Here is a 16,528-nt window from a genome sequence, read left to right on the forward strand (position 1 = left end):
TAATGATATAAAATATGGTTCTGATCGAAGTTTAATTAGGTCATTAAATTTCCAGTATAACTGTACAAAGGATTTTGATGTAACAATATTAACTCTCCAGAGAATCAGTGGTACATAACACACAGGTAGGCTTCTTAACAAATCTGTGTAAATTTGATAATGAACAGCTACAATCCCTATTTAGGAAGAAGCAAGCTAGTTGTTTAAGATGGGGTGTATGTTAGAGTTTCCATAAAATTATACGTACAGTACCAAGATTTCTTGTATTTTAAAGATCATGGGCTCACTTTAACACTGTAGCAAAAAGCATATATAACATCTGCATTTTGGGATCAATTTAGAAGATTAAACCATATTCTAAACTTTAGGACAAACCAGTGCATCCTGCTTTCTTTTCCACATTGAAGCTGATACTTGGTCTTCCATGATAATTTGAGGAATATTCCTTATACCAGTTAGTAAGTTTGCAAAACTATAAGTGTGTATTATCATTCAATTGTCCATTTATGGGATACAGTAATGGTTTGTCTCACTTTTTCCTTGCTTCTTCCGTTCCATCATATTTGATTCTGCCTGGACAAGTCTCTGCAGTTTTCTTGGCAAGATTCTTCAGAATGGTTTGCTGTTGCCTCCTTAAGAGTTAAGGGAATGTCACCAAGATCACCCAGCTGGCTTTGGTGGGACTAGAACTCAGGTTGTCCTTTTTTCCAGCCTGATGGCTTAACCACTAATCCAAAGTGGCTCTCTACTATCTCATTAGAATTCACTGTTTCAATGGACTAAATAACTAGGGATAAATCTAATTTTCCAAGGTATATTTCAGCCATGCCTGCCACATGTTGTCCAGAAAAGTAAACATAATTTCCTAAACTCAGTGATTAAGATTTAATCTCAGCACTATTAATGCAATTTTGTGCAAATGAAAAACTTGCTTCTACAATGCATATACCTGGATAAGCAACGGGTTGTTAATAGTTCACCTCATTATGTAAATACATGTTATTTGGATTACAATACCTACCTATATTCGCAAGCCAAGATTTTAGTGGGAAATAAATCTAGACGTTCTTCCTAATTATCAGAAATCCCGGATATATATCTGGTTTTATATTGTTTACTATGTCTTAATAAGAAAGCTAGCTTGAGGACAGAAATAACTCAAATTTATCATATCATGTGAATTTCTGTGGCATTTCCAAGCTTCGCTTCTGCCAAATGAAACTCAGAAACAATCAGGAAGAATAACTGAATTCAACATTGAAATCAGGATTGACACTGATTTCAATTATTATCAACCAAAGTTAAACATGTTGGAATAATTTAGATCTCTTTGAGTATAGGTTAGTTCAAAGCTACTTCGTATTGTAGAAAGTTATGTCACAAAAGACATGAATTTTCTTTTCTCAGATTATTTTATACACACTGGTGATTATTTTATATTACACTGGTGAAATATATACAAAACATGAAATATCTTTCTCTAGAAATACAGGCTACAGATTTCAAACTCTACTGAAAAATAAGTATGGTGGAATGGGTCCTTTTTTGTAATTTTCATTTACAAAAAAGAGGGAAGGCTTGAAACCCTTAAATATTCCCACCCTGAAGACATGCACCTAGAAGCAAAAACGTCCTGTTAACAGATTTAATTATTCCAAAGCCAAAGATGAGCTAACAATTAGGTAATCAGGAAAGGAAGGCACACTTTTTGCCAAGAAAGGTCAGCCTTGGCAACCTTGTAGAAGATCTCAAAAACAAGAAATCAGGGCCTCTAGTTTACATTTTAGTTTACGGCTCATTGATAGTGCAAATGTTGGTATTCTTTTATGCATATTAGATGTTACCAAAATACCTATGAAGCATGCAAGCCATCTTTTCCCATAGACACACTGTAGTTCATCTAATGGAATTTAGTTTAACAGAAACGGACACTGAAGAGGACTCTTGGTTTCTCGTCTCTATTGCAATTGAAAGAAGTTGGGATCTGGTGAACTGGTGGACAAGCTAATTCTAGCCTCGACCTGTAACAGTTAGTGAATGAGAACAGGATGTATGGATGTCAAGAGTCCAAAATTTTCCAAGAATAATGGATGTGTTGCTCTGGGGCTAGGTGAGAGCAGAAAACCAGTTGCTTATGTTGCTTTTCAAAAATGTCTGGTCCATGATATCCTGGGACATCAGAGCGCCAGGGTGTCCTTGATGAGGCGACGCATGGTGGTGGTGACAGAGGTCCCAAGTGAGTCAGTGATTTGGTAAGAAATCTTGTATAAGTAGGGCTGGACATCCCTCAGCCCTGTATCAAAGACGTTATCCACCTCTGACTGGGTAGGCATCTTGGGCAGGTACTCATGTCGGTTCATCACTTCTACAATGTTGATAATCTTTTCACAAAGTTTCTCACCCACCTTTTCATGACATATCTGCCGTTCCTGCTCATTAGCCAGACTCACTACATTTACCTTGACCGTCCAAACTTCCCAAGGGATGCACTCATCTGAGAAAGGCCAGCGTGATTTCTTCTTCTGATAAAACTCCAGGGAAATTTGGCCCATCCCATCACTGCCTGAGTTTCGCAATGCATCCTAGGGGGGAAAAGCATTATTCCATATTTCACTGGAATAGTTTTATATTTTCAGTATATTTATAATAAAATCTTATGAATATTTATTTGGAACAAAGTTATGTCATGCTCAATGATGTTTTCTTTTTCTGTACAGAAGATATTCTAAAACTAAAATCTCACTAATGACACAAAGACAATTTTGTTTTCATATGCCACCCTCTTAAAAAAAGGCTTGAAGAAGAGTCCTTAATATAGTAGGTCTTAACACATGGGTATTGTTTCAATCATAGACTATTTTCTCAATACTTGTTTCTAATACAGGTAGACCTCAATTTACAACTGGTCATTTAACAACCTTTCGAAGTTACAACTGACTTCTCCAGACTTACCTATAATCTATTTTTTGAAGTTACAACAGCAAACACACACAAACACACACACACAATTGCATTTTGGGCACTTGGCAATCCACTCATCCTTATGGCTATTTGCAGCCTCCTGCAATCACATGACCTTTTGCAATATTTTTGCCAGTTTCCAGCATTTACTATTGGTTTGCAACAAAAAATACCTATAACAGAAATTTTATGACCACTGCAAAAAAAGTAAAAAACCAAACATCAGGCCCAGTCATGTGACTTGCAACTGCAATGAATTACAGCTTTTATACAGCTACAGAAGTGGCAACTCAAATTGTTATCTAGGGGAGGAAAAGAAGCAATTACCAATTTACTGAAAAAAAGATAGAAATATAACAGTTTTTTTTAACAATAGCCATATAGTCACAACAGTATAAAGTATCTTGTGGCGCCACTTTAAAGAATGTATTTATTATGGCATAACCTTTCATGTGAACCAAGAATTTCATCAGATGCATGCCCTGTAGTATATTTACTTTCATGGCAGCAGAAGAGAAAGAAAAGATTAACAATGTAACGTAAAAGATATAGCCAAGAATAATTGCGTTATAAAAGTGGCCACTTATAAAATGATTATTGACCATAATGTACTTTTGCAGTGGAAAGCTGTACATGATAACATCCTCAGGACCTTAGCAATATGCACATTCTTCAATAATGATACTCCTAACACAATATTGAAATTGTGATCATAAGTGTTATATAATTTAAAGTTCTTTAAAGAACTCTCTCCCTTTAAAATTCTCTCCCCCACCCCCAATCTATTCAAATGGCAATCTAGAATGTTTGCATTTTGTATTGTACATTTCAAATGGGAGTTTGTACTGGTACTGTCCATTCTGCTGATCAGGATGCTCCCTGCCTGAGCTGTTAGAGATGGTTTCAGATTTAATGTGTAGGACTTCTAGAATATTGGTTCTAGAAGTCTTCTATATTTAAACTGGGACTGCCTTAAAGGGACCACTCAAAATGTCATAACTCTCTTGATAATGATGAATCTGTCTTAACTTGTTACTGTTCCAACACAAATAGCAAGTCAAACTCTGGATTTTTTTTTCCTAGTGGGCAAGTGGATGGTGGTTTGAAAAGAGGGCTATGTTTATATCTGTTATTCTGTCATATATTATTTTCTATTGAAAATGACGCTTGCAGAGACTATTTTTCACTGCAGGGGTGAGGAACTCCATCATCTCAGAAGATGATAGATTCCAATGGCTTCCAGAAGGCTCGAAGCATTTTCTATTATCTCTGTCAAATTTTTGGCTACAGGGATGATGACAGCAGCTGAAACAATTGCTCTTCAATCTCTTCCCAATTCAGCCCCTTGGTATACATCTCAGTTGAGGGCAAAGCAGGCAGTTGGAGGAAGACTAAAACACAAGTAGAAGAAAACTCATCTTGAATTTGATTGAATGCTAGTAAAAACTCATTATCAAGCCTATACTGTGACAACATTGGAGGATTATTTTCTCCCTCTGTTGTGTACCCTCAGCACCAGTGGAACTTTTTTGAGTGATGCAAGGAATTCAAGGGTCTGTCTCACATATGAATTATATATATATAAAAACCATAGTTGTTGGACATGTCAGTTAGATACTTCAAGGACAAAATCAGTCCAATTTGGCAAGGACCTGTCAGATTTTTTTGGATGAGTTTCAGTTCTTAAGGCTTCAGTGATGCAGACAAGGTACTTGATTGTGTTTGGCAAAACCTGCTTGTTTGATCTTTGCTTCTCATGGCTTAGTATATGTAGTAGATGGGGAGTATTTTCTAGAACCAGAAGATTATAAATGTGTTGTTACAAGGAGTGGTCTTAAGTTTTATTAAAGGAGGTTGCAGTGAGATTACTGAAAAAAATGTAAACATTTATAGGCCAAAAGCAATAGCAATAGTACATAAACTTATATACCACTTTACAGTGCTTTTATATCCCTCTCTAAGCATTTAGAGTCAACATATTGCCCACAACAATCTGGGTCCTCATTTTACTGATCTCGGAAGTATAGAAGGCTGAGTCAACCTTTAGCTGGTGAACTTGAACTGCCAAACTGCTGGCAATCAGCAGTCAGGAGAAGTAACCTGCAGTACTGCACTCTAACCACTATGCCACCACAGCTCTTATCCCTCTCCTGACCAAGGGGATTGAGCATATGGTGGTTAATCACATCCAGACATTCTTGGATGAAATCTATTTCCCTTTCAGTAAGAATGTAGACTTAGTTTTGGTCCCGAAACTACCTTGGCCATCATGTTGGATGATTTTTTCTCAGAAAGAGACAAGGAGAGTGCAACCCTGTTGATTCTCTTGGATCGCTTGCTTAATGCCACCACAATGATACTCTATGGGAAAGATTGTTCACTTTAAAAGTGAGTAAAATGGGCTTTGAGTGGTTTAACTCGTACCTAGATAGTCTTCTTCATGATGTTTATGCTGCCTAGTCCTAGTGTAATTTTATCCATCATGCGGTTCAATTTTTACACGGAACCACTGAATACATTCACTCAGAGATATGAAGTAAATTAGCAGCATACCAATATTAACCTCTACCTTGCTTTTTCACAGGGGTCTATGCGAGACATTGCTGAATCAGTCCTTGGATGCAGTAATGGATTGAATAAGGGCCAACAAACTGAAGATCACTCCAGATAAAATAGGGATGCTGTTAGTGGATAGTTTACCTATCCTGATGAGCAGAATTCAAAGAGTTTTATATGGAGTTACATTTTTCAAAAGGATTAAATATGTGGCCTAGCATGGTTCCTTATTGTCCTTTTAGTGCCAAGCAAAGACATTTTTATATTCCTACTCTGCTTCCCTGAAAAAAAGACCTCCCCAGATAATAAGCCAAATTGGACTTTTGAGCGTGTCCGCTAAAATAAGCCCTCCCCCGAAAATAAGCCCTCCCCAAAAATATTGCAACACAACAGCAGCCATGAGGTGACCACCCTCGCTGCCTCCTGCACCTCACAAATAATAAGACCTCTCCGAAAATAAGGCCAAGTGCTTATTTTGGGAGTCAAAAGAAAATAAGACCCTGTCTTAAGGTAGGGCTTTCAAAACTATGTTAACTATGCTATGATCCTAAACTTTTCAATTTGTTTTTCTCTATGCATCATTAACAGTATATTGCTAATTTTGCATTTTTTAATTTTAATTAAAGTTTTAAAATTTGTAAACTGACTGTATTTCATTAATTATAATTTTAATTGTAAATCATTTTGAGATTTTAATATGAACTGGAGCAGCAATTTAAATGAAGAGAATAAATAATTAAATAATATAGAAATAATATTGCTTTCACAGCTTGCTAACTGCATTGATGGAATCAAGGATACTTTCCTAAACTGTTTTATAATCTACATGAGAAGACTCCCTCTTTTAGGAACACTTATTGATCAATAAATAATAAACGGATTTAGCAAAGAAACAGAATTTGTGGACATTAATTCCAGATACGTTCCAATCCCAATCTGATTTGGGCTCTGTAAAATAAAGCCAACATCTTGGATTAATCCTGGAAACAGCCTGTCTGGAATCTGTATTCTGGGCCAAAGGATGATTCTGAACAAGCAACAGGGAAACACATATTCTGAAATAAATACACTTAACTTTTACCTTGAATTCTCCAACAGCCTTTCTCAGTGCACGGTCAAGTTCCTCAGAAGAAACCCTGACATAGGTGAAATCAATGAAGTCACAATCAACATCTTGTGTGCCAACTGTCCCAATCGAATAGGTTCCTTCTTTCTTGTAATGGAATTTCCCTGTGCTGCGATGAAGTAATATGGTGTGCAAAAGTGCTAGCATAGCTTCTTCAATCTGGCGACCTTCAACTGATATCTCCAGCATCTCTGAACGGCAGTTCATTGTGACTTCTGCAAAGGAAAAAATAAGCAAGCACTCTTGAAAAAAAGCTACATGAGCAGACTGGAAAACTGTAGCAACTATAGAAGATAGATATGAGCAGGTGGAAAATGTCTGGTTCCAAACTGTTCTAAAAAACAGCATGAAACGGTCCATTTTGAGGATTTTACAATTCTTCTGAGTTCCATACTAAATCGATGTCTTAAATTTCAGAACTGCTCCAAATTGTCCTAGTTTTCTGGAACTACAAAGTTCTAATAAAAATGCTGATAGTGAATAAATTATGAAGAAGCGCTCTGAGGCAAATCAAAATCAGTTTTAAATTCACAGAAGTTTTAAAATTTAAACATTCTGAAAAGTGAGACAGTCCGAAACAATAATGCTAGAAAGCTTCGGTTTATTCCTCCAACCAATTTAACAAGTTACTTTTCAACCAATATTAATTCTTTGGAAACAAAATCAGTAAATAGAGCCCGAAATGGTAACAACCCAGTATCTTGTGTCAAGTGCAAGAGGTTTAAACGGATCATCAAACAAAAAAGAACCCCATCATTTTCCAAGAATTTTGAAAGATGCAATAGTCCTCAACATATATGGAGTCATCCAGATCATGTTTGTCCCAAAGGTGTTTTTTTCCAAAGGCAACTGGACTTTCTTTGTTTTCCTTACAGACTTTTCACTTCTAATCCAAGAACTGAAAAAGCTTCTTGGATGAGAATCAAAATGTCTTCAAGGAAAAATAAAGAAATCCAGTTGCCTTTTGAAAAAGCACCTTGGGGAGAATACTGTAGTCCTCAACCCAGCAGCACTGTAACTTGAAAACAAATTGCAAGTAAGCCCCCCCCCCCGCCCCCCTGGACCCAACAATAAAAGTATGGATATTTTTGTCCTCATATTCTCACATTATATTGAATTTCATCTCAAAATGAAATTCACAGCAGTAACTGTGAGAGGGATCTTGGAGTCTTAGTGGACAACCAGTTAAATAGGAGCCAGCAGTGTTCGGCAGCAGCCAAAAAAAGCCAACGCAATCCTAAATTGCATTAACACAGGTATACAATCAAGATCAAGTGAGATACTAATACCGCTATATAAAGCCCTTGTAAGACCACACCTAGAGTACTGCATCCAGTTTTGGTCACCACATTATAAAAAAAGATGTTGAGACTCTAGAAAAAGTGCAGAGAAGTGGGACAAAGGGACAGGAGACTAAAACATGAAGAACAAATGGTTACAGGAACTGGGCATGGATAGTGAAATGAAGAGAAGGACCAGGGGAGACATGATAGCAGTGTTCCAATATTTGAGAAGCTGCCACAGAGAGGTGGGGGGGTCATGCTATTTTCCAAAGCACACCAATTGAATAGAAGTTGCCTTCGGAAGTCTGGGAGCTTCATCACTTGAGACTTTCAAGAAGAGATTGGACTACCATTTGTAAGAAATAGTGTAGGGTCTCCTGCTTGAGCGGGGTGGTGTTGGTGTTGGACTAGATGACCTGTAAATGTAAAGTCCCTTCCAACTCTGTTAATCTGTAGAGAGTGACCTACATGAGATCACTTTTTTATTTTTGAATTACTTCCGAATGATCCGATTGGTTGGGACATTTAAACCCATATATTTCAGTCTTTTCACCAATACACCACGCTGGCTTTTGAACCCCACCAAGGGAAAGAACATGTTTTGTTCCTAACGCAGGTCGCAGCCCCGAGAGTGGTGGTGGTGGTGAGGTGGTAAACCTCTTGCGACTTCCGCAGTGCTGTGACCAAAACACTCCTTAGGCTTTCTTCGGGGGGGGGGGCGGAGGAGGAAGCCCTCGGTAACTAAGACAACCGACCGGACAAGGGCTCGCGCCTCCTGAGAAGTGGGAGGGGGGCCCATAAAGAGGCAGAGGGGGTGCCCGGTGGGAATAACAGCTGGCAACTCACCTGTCCCGGATCTGGGTGCTTCCCTACACAGGCAACTTAATCTTCGGACCGGCCCAACTAAGGCAACATGGGAGAGAGGGATTTGAAAAACCATCCTCAAGGGCGACCCCGAAGTAATAATTCTTGGTCAAGGTCTCGTCTGCCCGCCCGTTGGGAAAAACGCCTAAATTTCATTTACATAAAGGCTTTTAACCCTTTCCAAGGCTTCTAAAATAGAAATTGCGGGTAGCCTTGTCCTCCCTCTCGCCGCTCTTGGTACGGTCCAAGAAAGCAAACCACCGACGCAATCGCAAAAAAGGGTCAAACTTCCGGGTTTCAGAGAACCGGTTTCGCCCTTTGCTGCCCCCCTCTGGCAAATTGGAGAGGCGAGGCTTAAAGGGGGCGCTATGCAGTGAAAGGTTTGAAAGTTTGGCGATGGCTTTTTACTGGTTAAAAAAGAAAGCTTATTTCATTTTTTTTTTGAAATGGCGTTTTATTTCATTGGTTTAAAAAGCACGAGATGCTTGTGGGGGTGTGTTTGTTTTTGTTTCGCACCTTGAGAGATTGCGCAACAAGATGCAGATTATTTATTTATTTGATTTGTCAATCGTTTTACAAGATAACAGGTATAAGAATAAACATGAGTATGAATGAAGTGGGTACGAATAAATGGGGTTGTTAGGACAGGGACGGTAGGCACTCTGGTGCGCTTATGCATGCCCCCATACAGACCTCTTAGGAATGGGGTGAGGTCGACGGTAGACAGTTTAAGGTAAATTTTTGGGGAGTTTGAAGATGTAACCGGTTTCCCCTTTCCGTCCAGAAAATTCCAGAATAGTCCCGAAATATCTTTTAAAAAATAAAATTAGCGGAGAAGCAGGGGAAGGGGAAAAAAAGCTGCATCTGCGTGTTTATTCTACATTAATAAAGCCCGATCGTCCCTTTTAATCTCCCTTTAATTTCCCTGGACCGATTTACTCCACCGGCAAAGGATTTGCATTTCCCCCCACACCTTGTAAACTGATGGTTCAAACTGACTGTTGAGAAGGCGTTGTTTATTAACAGGACTCTAGTACGGCAGACACACGGCAAATTAAGTTATTTCTCGGAACATCTTCAGTCTTATTACTGCAGAGTCAACAGCTGATTTGGCATAATTTTACGTCCCTCGTTACATCATCAACAACATTTGAGCACAATACCGATCGGTAATTTATGCTAACCGAAACTATGTAGGCCGCGGCCGCAAGTGCGCATGCTCCTCGCCTATTCAGGCCATTATACATCATTCAAGCGCAGCGTACCGGAAGAGGCGGGCAAAAAGCGGATGAGTGACGCGAAGCGGGAATCCTGAAGTCGGTGGAGCGACGATATGGGGGAGGGTGAAGGGTCGCACGGTGGTTAAATCTCTTTGAATAAAAACGGCGGTTGCCGTGTTATTTCAATCCCAATTTTGCTGTTCATTTGCCCTTCTCCCGTTTCTTTCTTTTTTGCAGCAATGCTTTGCGAGATTGTCTTTAGCGTATCTCGATTCCATCTGCCTTCATTTCAAGTTTTACAAGGTCTCCCAACTCAAAGAAGTATTACTCTGAGCAGCCTACAATACAAGTAGTTCTCCACTTGCAACACTTCATTTAGTAACAGTTCAAAGTTACAACGGCACTGAAAAAAGTGACTTATGACTATTTTTCACCACCGTTGCAGAATCCCCAAGGTCACACGATCAAAATTTGGATGCTTGGCAATTGACTCATTTATGACAGTTGCAATGTCCTGGATCATGTGACCACCTGGTCAATGGGGAAGCCAGATTCACTTAACTATCATGTTACTACCTTAATAGCTGTGATGATTCACTTAACTGTGGCAAGGAAAGTCATAAAATGGGGCAAAATTCACTTAACAAATGTTTCACTTAGCAATCGAAATGTTGGGCTTTATTCTGTTGTAAGTTGAGGGCTACCTGTATAAATATAAAATAAAGAAAAATTATTATTAATTAATTATTTACAAGCGGTCAATATATAAATACAAAGAAGCTAAACCAACTTATTACAAATAAGGTGCCTTTGCATTGTAGCCCGTGTTATTCATGTTTCTTTTTCTTTTTGGTAATAAAAGTTACAGTAATGTGTCTTATTTTTTTGCTGGCAAAATAATTTTGTTCAGTCCAGTTGTTTAGGAAGCTTCATGTCTGGTTGTCACAATTTACATAAATTTTAACATTTGTAGAAATGTAATTCTTATCAGCCATCAAAGGTTGATCTAATTACAAAATAGAATTAAAAAGACTATCAAAGAGACTTGAAAGGTGTTTTTATATGCACATATCTTTGCCCCCAGAAGACATAAGAACATGCATATATAAGGATTCAATTCCACAATCTTAAAAGGCAGCCTAAAACAAATTATTAGAGACTAAAATAAAAAAAAATCCTACCCTGAGTCTAGTGGAAGTGAACCACTAAAAGTGATAATTGATCCAGCTTTTATTTTTCAGCTCAGTTCTTGAGATTTTGGATTCTTTTCTCCCCCCACCCCCTTTCTAATGGCTGATCCAAAGTGTCTCCCCCACAAAATGTTTGAGGGGGCTTGTTCTCATGCCTTCCTGCGAGACATTTTTCCTCCCTTAGGCAATTAGAGAATGGAACTATTCTACTGATGGTATTTCTAATTGTCTCTTTTATGGAATGTATTTCAGTAAAATTATTGAAAAGGTAAATGACTCATGATAGCATACAGATTTTAAAATTGTCTCTGCTGCTGATAGCTATAAATGTAGCTTACTTGTTTCTGACATTTATGAAAACTTGATTAGTCATAGGGTTACTTCATTTCTATTTGTCTGAATTGCTATGGAAATGCTGAACAAATGCATTAAGAACTTCTATATAGTATCTCTTGTATTCTGTTTTAGGCTACTCTTTCTCCAAATGTGCAGGCAGTGTATATGATTCCTTTCATTCTACTTCAGGCTGAGGAAAAGTGGCTGATCTCATACAACATTGCTTGTTTAAATATGGTTTACTGAATAAATTATGTTTACCCATAGTTGGGTGTACATTACATGCTAAATATTCAGTATATTACTGATCCAAGGCCACAACTGAATTTAACTGAGTTAATCCCAGAATTTGCAGCTGTAAAGACTGTCCTCTTTAATAATAAAAACAGTAACTTTTTTCCTCAGATTTTTAAAAAACTGCTCAAATGTTGAAAGGAATCTTTCCATGCTTGTAATTGCTTCTGCTACTTTGGTTCCTATCCTTCCCCACCTCCCCTTTTAATGTCAGAAGAGGGTATGTTTGAGCTACAGGAAAACATGGATCATGAAGCCAGATAGCAATAAATCTCATCTTTCTGAGTGCTCAGAGATGAAGCTTCTCTGGAGTGACAGCATTCTTAACAGATCATAGGAACCCACACTTTCTGAAGGACCACAAAAAGATTTAGTGTAACATTGATTAGTTTTATTCAATTCAACAGCAATATGTTTTACTCAGGATTTTCTTAATGTGTTCAATAACAAAAGAATACATAGAATCTCAGGCTAAATAGAACAATGCTCATTCTTTTACTGAGGATCCCAAAAGCCCAGCCCAGTGGGGCATGTGCAGGTCTTAAACGCATACCCACAAAGCTTTTTTTTAGGTGGGTGGGCAAAAAAGAAGTTGTTCACTTATTGGACACAGACTTCAAACAAAGAAGAGTAAATGGCAGATAGCAAACAAGAGATTTCCTAATTTCTATTATGCATTCAACCTTACACAAAGGGAATACAAATATCTGAATACATGGCATGGCCACAGCCTGCTTCCAATTATGGGGAGATTTAGTTTTCACAGGATAGACCCACATCGCTTTTAATTTTTTCTCTCCAGCTCTAAACAGTTTCCAAATTAACATTCTATATACTGTACATACATATGTGCAGACATAAACATAAACTTGAGAATTAAGGTGAAGTGATCCGTGTTTTACCCACTTGCCTTGACAAATACATACACAAATTTCCATAGACAAATGCTTGCCAACAGAAAATATTGGTGCTTTGCTCATGTCTTTCTTTTTCTTTGATCTTTTCATTTTTCTCAAAAATAGACTCTAGGCCAGTGATGGCAAACCTTTTCGGCACCAAGTGCCCAAACCAGAACGTGTGCCTGCCGGAGTGCTGGAAACCTGAAATTCAGCTGGCCGGTGTGCATGCGAGTGCCAGCCAGGTGGTCTTTGGGTTTCCGGCATTCTGGTGTACGAAGATCAACTGGTGCGCCGGAAACCAGAAGGGCAGTTGGCGACAGTGCAGGTGCCCATATAGATTCGCCATCACTGCTCTAGGTAGTGTAGAATAAAAATTTAAAACCTCTCTCTCCCCACCCCCTCTCTCAAATTTTAAAAAGATTAAAAAGAGGCAAGAGATTAAAATTAATTAAGATCAGAAGGATGGGCTTTCAGGGGACTAACCAGCCCCATGGCTGCCTGCTCCTGGCGGTGCTCCATGCAAGGCCACAGAGCCATGTCTTAACTCTTTTTCGGAAGGCCAGGAGAGTGAGGGCCTGTTTCATCTAAAGGGGTCCTCAACATTCCTTCCTTGCCTGGGTAAGTGGGACGGGCTGATGTAACAGGGCAACGACAATACTGTAGGTAGCCTGGCCCTACGCCCTGTAAAGGTCGCAATCAGCATCTTGAATTGGATCTAAAAATAAACTGGCACTGAATGCAGTTTGAAGAACATAGGTGTTACATGCGCCCTTTTTGGGGTATCTAATGTGTGGCCACATTATGTACCAGTTGAGGCTTCCAGGAACTTTTCAAGGATAGCCCCATTAAAGCGCATTGCAGTAGTTCAAGCAGGAAATGACCAGAGCATGAGTGACTGAGTGGAGAGCCTCCCTATCCTGGAAAGAGCATAACTGGTGTACAACACAACTGGTGCACAGCAAAGGGCCCTCCTAGCCACAGATGCCTTCTGCTCTTTGAGCAGGAACTGTGAATCCAGGAGGACCTCCAGGTTATACACTGGGTCTGTCTGGGTTAGTACAACCCCATCCAAGACCACAGGTGATAACTCCTGGGTACAGAGGAACCCACTCACATCCACTCTGTCTTGTCAGGTGTCAGCTGAAGTCTGTTGTTCCCCAGCCAGGCCCCCGTAGCCTCCAGGCACCATGAAAGAACGTCACTGACTGCACATGGGATATATATATATATATATATATATATATATATGTATGTATGTATGTATGTATGTATGTATGTATGTATGTATGTATGTATGTGTGTATATATATATATATATATATATATATATATATATATATATAATTTGTGCTGATAAATAAATAAAGGGGGACTAGTATAGATCTATTTCAAGCTATTTAGCTCTTCATCAGCTAGCCATACCCTTACTGGGATTCGAACCTGTGCTGTATTGCATCTTAGGCAAACGTCTTAGCCATTATGCCACAGGTCTCCTCCTTATCAGCTGAAGCTAGGGAAGAAGGTATATATTTAGTGTCACAACCCCTGGTAAGCCCCAATTATGGGAGGAAGCTAACTGCTTCCATCATCTGTCAATATATATAAACAGGGTATCATCAGCGTACTGGTGATACCTCAACTCATGGTGGCAAATGATCTTGCCCGGTAGTATCATGCGGATATTAAATAGCAGAGAGAGCACCTATACCTGTGCCACCACACAAAGCAATGTAGTGAGAGGTGTTCCTCTCACTCTCTGTCAATATTGATTGGGATTGATGTCGGAGGAAAGAGGTGAATCAGCACAGATTTATGCCACTCACTTCTAACTCTAAGTTGGCCCCAAAGGATAACAAAGGAAAACTAGAGAGGTCAAAAAGAGCAGGGATGGATGCTCTACCTCTAGAAATCATCCATGAATATGACCAATGCCATTTCAGTCCCATATCCGGGCCTGAAACCTGACGGAAAAGGATCCAGATAATTCATTTCTTCCAGGATCTTTTGGAGTTGCCACTCCCCCACCTCCTCAATCACCTTCCCTAAAAAGGGGAGGTGGGAGACTGGGCAAAAATTGTCCAGAATGATAGGATCCAGCAATGGCTTCTTGAGGAGGGGGTATACCAGTGTCTCCTTAAAAGAAGCTTGAAACATCCCTTTCACCAAGGATGGATTTATCATCACTTAGACCCATCCACAAAACATGCTGATCATGTACCATTCTGGAAATAAGTGCTTGTGACATGTTATATTAAGTGTATTAAAAGTCCAATACTTCTTTGTGTGTGTGGTTGTGCACTTGATTTATACAGCAATGATTTCTATGAAAAGACTCTTCACAAATCAAGCATGTTATTCATGACTGAAACTTGGAAATAGAGCAACCATTGATCTTGTGTATGTAGTCTGATTAACGACTTCGCTGGCTTCCATATTTTATCAGCAACTGCTAGGTTGCCTCACTGAACATATTCCTCAATAAACACGTGTAAATTTAAAATATAAATGGCATGGTCCTATATACCATCAATCTGAATGCCCAGCTGTTGGGTTTAATTCATGGTTAAATAAGCTTATAGTTGCTTCTTCAAGGTTCATTAGAATATAGTCCCTTATTATAATAATGTAGCCAATATACTCTGACTCTGGCTCAGCTCTGATCAGAAGGGTCAGCCGTGGATAGTGGTGGTGCAAGAAATACAGAAAGTTCTCTGTCTTTTAAACCAGCATGATCTACTCTTGTGATAAGTAGAGCAAAATAAATGACTGTTAATATTGGAACGAGTTAGGACCATCAATTAGAAACAAGGAATGTATGGAAACGGCTCAGCCCATAGCAGATAAGTCTGCTTGTGTAGCCAGAGAGGCACAGGAAATTGGTTGAAACCAAAAGGCTTATTTTGTGCAGTGTGGGCTGATGTGTAAGGGAAAATTCCAAGCTTTAGAACTGATAGATTCTGCAGTTGCATTTTTGTAAACAAGAAAATGAGAATAGGATAGAATTCAGTATTTTGAGAACCGGAAAGAAAAAGCTATAAGGAAAAAAAGGAATGTTTATATTGCTGTTGGGAACTATATTTACCTTCTTTGAACTTGCAATATTTCTGCTTCTGCAGAAATCAGACATTGCTGAACTCAGGACAGTTCTGAACTTCAAAATATTTTTTAAATTTTTTTAAAAATGCAATCAATATATAAAAGAATATTTGCAAAGGTACTCAGCACCAGAGAGGTTGGCTACCTGTTGCAAGTATTTCTATATATACTGAGAATCACACAGGATAGACTTTGTAATATTTGCAATATGGTTTTTGTGGTCCTATTGACTGGCTAACTAACATAGGTTTTATTGTATTTTAAATTTGCTTTTTCAAATGCATTGGACTTGATTTGGCTGTGAAAATGTACTGCGTTTCCTAGAAAATAATGTGGTCTCATTCTAAAGAAATGGTCTCCAAAGTGAGATCTATAAAGCAATCAATATGGTGAGAAAATATTGGAATTTTATATAAAACAATTAACTTATATTAATGAATAAATTGACACTATTTTAGTAAGTACAAATTGATTTATAAATACTATTAATAAACAGCATTAGTGCTCAGTTTTTTTTTAAATTAAGGTATATGTGATATTTTTTTGGGGGGGGGAGACTACTGCCTCCCTAAAAGCATCAACTATCAATATGATGTTTTGCATTTCAATATGCTGGCTTATCTCCAACCAGAGGTAGGTTGCTCCCAGTTTGGCCGAAACGGTAGTGGAATTCAGGCCTAGGTCGCAGAACCAGCAGCAACCC

The 16,528-nt window shown here is 38.7% G+C and overlaps 1 protein-coding gene across 2 annotated transcripts; it reads right to left on the minus strand.

Moving 5' to 3' along the window:
• Positions 1-1,824: 1,824 nt before the first annotated feature.
• Positions 1,825-9,054, minus strand: ATG101 (autophagy related 101). 2 transcript variants are annotated; one of them, XM_032211531.1, is made up of 3 exons: positions 8,773-9,054; positions 6,599-6,858; positions 1,825-2,582 (listed from the first exon to the last, which is right to left on the minus strand). In XM_032211531.1, exons 1-3 carry the CDS (start codon positions 8,864-8,866, stop codon positions 2,178-2,180), a joined length of 759 nt encoding a protein of 252 aa, XP_032067422.1. In that variant the 5' UTR covers positions 8,867-9,054; the 3' UTR covers positions 1,825-2,177. The 2 variants fall into 2 exon arrangements, with proteins under 2 accessions (XP_032067422.1, XP_032067423.1); XM_032211532.1 differs by lacking the exon at positions 8,773-9,054 and adding an exon at positions 7,750-7,844.
• Positions 9,055-16,528: the final 7,474 nt, after the last annotated feature.

The sequence above is a fragment of the Thamnophis elegans genome, chromosome 2, assembly GCF_009769535.1.
Source record: "Thamnophis elegans isolate rThaEle1 chromosome 2, rThaEle1.pri, whole genome shotgun sequence".
NCBI classification, from domain to species: domain Eukaryota; kingdom Metazoa; phylum Chordata; class Lepidosauria; order Squamata; family Colubridae; genus Thamnophis; species Thamnophis elegans.